The 6,177-nt window shown below is 29.3% G+C and overlaps 1 protein-coding gene across 1 annotated transcript in view; it reads right to left on the bottom strand.

Annotated features, from left to right (window-relative positions):
• The window catches only part of LOC108693600 (putative fatty acyl-CoA reductase CG5065), a 10,922-nt gene extending 5,135 nt beyond the window's left edge, over nucleotides 1–5,787 (bottom strand). Inside the window, exons 1-5 of the mRNA XM_018202635.1 lie at nucleotides 5,741–5,787; nucleotides 4,160–4,325; nucleotides 1,606–1,745; nucleotides 1,423–1,545; nucleotides 37–171 (exon numbers count right to left, since the gene is read on the bottom strand). Of these exons, the coding sequence (XP_018058124.1) occupies nucleotides 37–171; nucleotides 1,423–1,545; nucleotides 1,606–1,745; nucleotides 4,160–4,226 (465 nt within the window). The 5' untranslated portion in view covers nucleotides 4,227–4,325; nucleotides 5,741–5,787. The remainder of the gene's footprint in view (nucleotides 1–36; nucleotides 172–1,422; nucleotides 1,546–1,605; nucleotides 1,746–4,159; nucleotides 4,326–5,740) is intronic.
• Nucleotides 5,788–6,177: the final 390 nt, after the last annotated feature.

Raw genomic sequence — 6,177 nt, 5'->3', positions numbered from 1 at the left:
TTCTTACTAATTATTATTGTTAAAATATACTATTAGATCAATTACCTTCAAATTTGGCATGTGTTTTGCAAGTTTTAAGATGGTAGCGGTAGCATCAATGTTTTCTATTGTAGCAATTTTGATCTTTTCGTAGAACTTCATATTCGCTGCTATATGAAAAATTATGGATACCTATAATAATAATCGTTACACATTATTTTAAGTAATATAATTTTAATAGAAATATAAAAAAAAGAGAGAATTTATTTCTTTGTTGATAGTTATCCTAGATAGAATTAAAAAAAAATTTAATGATATGTCATCAATTCTGAATTCATTTTCAGACGCAAAAAAAATTTTCTGAAAGATTCTGAAAAGAATTCTTGTCAAAATGAACTTTATTATGTGTTTTCAAAAAAGATCTTAAAGACAACTATAAGAATAATTTTTTAATAAAAAAATGAGGAGTTCCATTTAAAAAATTTTAGATAACTTGGTCTGACCATCTTCTCAAGAACAACAAGGTCATTAATTTCTTTTCCCCTTGAAACTATAAAACTCTTGTCTAAAACGTTTTTGCCTTAAACTTATGGATTTTAAAAAATCGATTGAATAAATTAAAATGGTCCATCCTTGTGGGGTCTTGTATATATACATATACAAGATCTAAAAAATAGGATAGGGGCCGCATTGGGAGAGTAGAATTCAAGAGAAAAAAAAAGTCTTAAAGACTTTTTTTATTGATCCATTCTATGCCCCCAATACAGCTCCTACTCTATTTTTGAGACACCCTATATATAATATGTGTATATAAGTTCCAAAATATTTGGGACAATTTTTATATGCAGATAGAACGGAGTAAACTGAATCCAAAAGTTCTTTAAAACTTTTCAATTTTTGCAATAATTAAGGAGATATTAATTTCGAAAGATCACCGAATAAGCACATATTCGACCGACCATTTCACCAAATGCACGAGTTATTAATTATTAAAAATCACCATATTAGCTTGGCTTACCGCCTAATAATGCAAGCGCACTTAGAAAGGCAGCACAGTGATTACTAAGGTTACTAAAATAAAATAAATACTTTATTAGTAGTAAACAACTTGCCGCGTATCTAGTTCGCTTCGATCGCTGGACGATTATATAACTGCATCTCGCCATGCATTTGTATTTGACGATAGGCTGCGCTAATATAACAATGATTTTTAATAATTAATAATTTGTTAATTATTGCAAAAATTGAAAAGGTGTAGAGTACTTTTTGACTCAGTTTAATTCGCTCTATTTGCATATGAAAATTGTTCCAAATATTCTGTGAAACCTTAGTATAGTATATAAAATACTATACTATATAATATAAGCTTTTTTTAGACATACTAATATTACGTTAAAATATAATGTATATAGATGAGAGAGTAATAAATGTAATTTTAATTACCTTACTTATTAGCATGTTTTTATCACTTTCTGACAATCCCAAATCTTTGATATTGAAATCTCCTCTGATTGGTACGATTTTTTTGCGAAAATTAGGTACTTCTTTTTTTACATGGTCATAAAGCTATGGATTATAGATTTATATAACAATTCACAAATATGTTATGTTTTGTTAGATACTGACCGGATTTTCAAGCATTTCGTCCAATCGGTTTTCAGGGCATTTATCTTTTTGCGAACGTATTATTAGATATATCATAGAAATATCAGGGCAACTTCGTAATAGTTTCTCTGTCAACATTTTTCCAAGAAAGCCTGTACTTCCTATCAAACAAGATATAAAATAGAAAAATAATATACATACTAGTGATCAAAAGTACCGCGATTGGTCCAATAAAACCAAGGTTGTACGCGTAACCTCAAAAAAGTAAGGTGTTACCGTTATTATTATTTGAAAAGTAACAATTTCTTAATTTTTCGTTACTTTTTTTTATAATGCTAAAATTATTAAATTTTCAAATTACATTAGCTGATAATTAATTTAATATTAAATGTGAAAAATAAATATTCAAATTGGAAACTCTCTACTAACTAGTTTGTACAGGACAAACTTTTCTCTATATTAAATTTACCTATCAGTTTTATTAATTCTTTATTTTCTTAATATCGTTATTTTAAGGTATTCTTTATAAGAATTTAGATTAAACAGATTAAATATTGTTTAATAGATTAAATATTGTTTCTAAACATTAATGTTCCCTAGTGAAAATAAATCGATGAAATCTTTATCAATGGACCCATTTCAGTATAATTCATAATAAAATGAGTCAATTGATAGAGATTTGAAATGAGTCATTGATAGAGATTTCAGCAATTTCAATGATTTCAGCGATTTATTTCCACCAGGGTTACTATTATGTGTATTTCAATATTTATTGTTCATACTGTAAAAATTTACAGTATATATTATATATATATATATATGTGTAATGTAAATTATATATTTTCAACATTGTGCCTATTAGAACACAATATGAAATATTAAGCACAAAATATTTGTTAAGAAATTAAGAATAAATTATAAAATAAGAAAATAATAAGAAACTAAAATAATGGTAAAAGTAACGGTTAAATTCGTTTATCATTACTATAAAAATGTAATGGTAATGACTGTTATCGTTATAGACAGAAAAAGTAACGATCGTTAATGAAAAAAAGTAACGGAAACGATAACACATTACTTCCCAACTCTAAATAAACTATTTAGTCAAAAATTTATTTGATTCTCTTCAAAACAATCTCCTCCTACTAATGCTGCAATATATTTATGCCAACGTTTCTTCCGATATATCCTTGAAGCACATTTAAGGGTGCATTCCGAGTCACGCATGAAATGCATGATGCATCATTTGTCCTTGTTGTTTACCAAACAATAAAGAAGGAAATAATAAAGAAGGAAATAATAAAAAAGGAAAACAATCATATCATGCATTTATGCGTAATTCAGAACGCACCCTAATAGTAGATTTCGGGCTAATATAATCTTTAAAAAAACGTGCAATGTAGAATTCACAAAGAGAAAGTGGCAAATTATTGTATATAATACTTCGTGAATAAGAACTCCACGTCCAATCAGGAATCAGGTGACCAGTTTTCTCCAATCTCTTCTATGCCTATGGAGCTTTGATGCCCATATCCAATCAAGAGGAAACGAGATACACGTGATACAATTTGCCACTCTCTCCCTGTGAAGTTCTCTAGTGCAGTGTATTCTTTTTTATTGCATCTATTGATTCAAAATGACATCCATGAGGAAGAGTTCCGCATCGCTAATTGACCAATTTAAAATAAAATATTCTCACTGGTAAAGCAAAAGTTACTAGAAAACCTAACTCGGCCATAAGTAAAGCTGCCTTCCGTTTCAGGAAAGCATCATTTATCCTTGTTACTTATCTAATGTTAAACAAGGATAAAGTATGATTCATCATACACATCATGTGTGAAATGGAATGCACCCTGGATGTGTGGTATCGCACTGTGTGTTAACGGAATTCTCCCGTGGAATAATATTCGTTGAATGTTAGATATAAAATCACAAACAATAAGACAAGAAAAAGATATAAATCTAAAAATTGATAAAAAATTCAATATGTACAAATTCACAACAGCCTTCAATATTTAAAATAATCTTAAATAGTATAATGGGTAACTGAGAGCATAACATTAATATTAGCATACCTAATATGATATATAATAAATTTTGTTATATATTAGTATTTTTCGTTTTGTCTCTCGGGAATTGCTCGGGATCGTTTCGAACAAACCCAGCATATTTGAAATGGATTCATAGTAGAGCTACATTCCAAAACTTTCTGAGGAAAATTCTACTCGAAATATAGTATACGTAATGTATACTATAGCATATAGAGTAAAATCTTCTTCAATGAGGAAGTTTTGGAACGTAATCTATATAGGTCACGACATCGGTCACATGACGTCCGACATTTTTTACAACGTAATAATAATGTTATTATATAATCCAGAATAAAAAAATATGCTATATAAAAATATACTTAATGGCCTAAAGTACAAATCACTGACTGAAAATTTCGAAGTACTGGTAAAAGTTTAAGATTATATAAAAAATTTATATATAAAAGAATGCACTTTTTTCAAGATCTTACAAGACTCTCTTCTTAATACTAATATTTTATTTTATTATTATGCTTGGTAAATACCTGTAATAAGGATTGTCTGTCTGGCGTAAAAACTTTGTATTGGTGTTCTCTGTGCTTCAGTTTTCATATTGTAGCGAGATCCGTGAGATAGAGGTTACGCCGTAATAACGTATAAATGCCGTGTATTCGGAATTGAATTCTTGCGTTTAATATACCCAGACCACTACTACATACATGGTAACACAATAAATAAAAAAAAGAATGTTTGTAAAAAATGTTGTAAAAAAAATTAATTAATAATAAAATAAATAAATAAATAATAAATAATAAAAGAATAGTATGATATATTCTAGGCAACGATTTGATTTTAAAAGAAACAGTAGAAAAGAGATCTTTTTTAAATTGTCTTTTCGACAAATGATGACAAAAAGACATCGTTTTTAGATTGTTTTTTCAGCAAAACGAAAAGATGTCTATAGACTATTAGTCGATTCAGATTTGACTAAAAAATCGATTCTTGACTTCTCCAGTCTACTTATAGTCGACTTAGAATGTCAACTGTTAGTCAACTTTTTTTTAAACATTCGTATTAGTCGACTATTAGTCGACATTCGGGCTAACTTTGAAGTCGACTCTTGACTTCTCTCAACTTATAATCGACTTTTAGTCGACTTCGTGTTGTTTGTCGAAGCGTCGTCTTATCTTTGTCATTCTCCGAATGTCAAGAAGAACAACGCTTGTATCAACTTGTGTCAAATGGAAACTGTGGAAAGCACCCATGTCAGGTATGTGTAAATGGACAGTCTCTTTCTATGGACCGTCTATGGAAGGGACATGATATGTGAAATGGTGTGCAGTTGGACGGTCTCTCTCTAAATCTCCGCTCTCTCTGTCTATGGATTCATGAGTTTCAAAAAATACTATCAACTGAATACTGGAGACAGTACGATGCGTACACGTATTGATATCATTGCGCGTTCGTAGCACTTATCATCAATGGCTTAGTTCCATCGAGAGTTTAATCCGGAAGAATGTGAGAACCAACTACAGTCAAGCATTCCCCTGTTCGACTGTAACAGGGGAATACTTCATATCATTGTGGAAGGATTACATGGTGTGTGACCAAACCACGCCTACTTTTTCGGACCAACTGTGAAACACGAAACATGGTATTTATAGTCTGTTCTTATTTTAAATAAGTCTTAAGATGCTAATACAGTTCTCGGATTGACTTGTGACATTTTAAGACTGTACTTAAGATAGTCTTTAATACAATGTTAAGATGTCATAAGTCAATCCAAGGACTGTATTTAAGACGATTTTAAAATAAAAATGAACTATGAATGCCCCATGTTTCGCGTTTTACAATTTCATATTTTGATAATTCCTTCCCATTATAGACGATGCGAAGCAAAAGTAGGCATGGTTTGGCCGAACTGCACACACCAATGTAATTCTTTCACCATGATATTGATGATAAGTGTTGAATACGCAGTGATATCTATTACGCGCAACATTATCTCCAATAGTATTCATTATTTATAATACATGTATTTATATTATTTATAGTATATTATCTAAATAAAAATTTATAGTAGTATACAAAGCGAGATTAAAAGAAATAAATATCGATTTTCCAACCTGACCAACTGATGTACTTGATTTGATGGCACCGAAGACTGAGAATTATGTACAAGTTTTGTTTCATTTATATACATATATATACGAAATGAATAAATAATGACAAGAGTAGACTCAGTTTTAATGTTCTTGACCATATGACATATGTATATTGTGAAAAAACATAATATAATAGGCAATTAGAGAATACAACGCAGTTAATATCAGCATACAAAATGTGATATCCCCGGTAAAAAATGTTTAATGCATGAATATTTAAATAGCACACAGCGCTTACAAAGTATTAACAAAACGCTAAAAAAGCGTATATAATCGAAATATGTCCATACATGTTCATATCTCTTTCCTTTGTAGTGTAATAGAAATAATAATAAGAAGTAATGTTTAATACATATTTATATATATTCATACATAAAACATTTTTTTATTAAAAAATA

The sequence above is a fragment of the Atta colombica genome, unplaced genomic scaffold (genome assembly GCF_001594045.1).
Source record: "Atta colombica isolate Treedump-2 unplaced genomic scaffold, Acol1.0 scaffold96, whole genome shotgun sequence".
NCBI lineage: Eukaryota > Metazoa > Arthropoda > Insecta > Hymenoptera > Formicidae > Atta > Atta colombica.
Note: the sequence above shows the minus strand (reverse complement) of the source record. Positions and strands in the feature narration are given on the sequence as shown.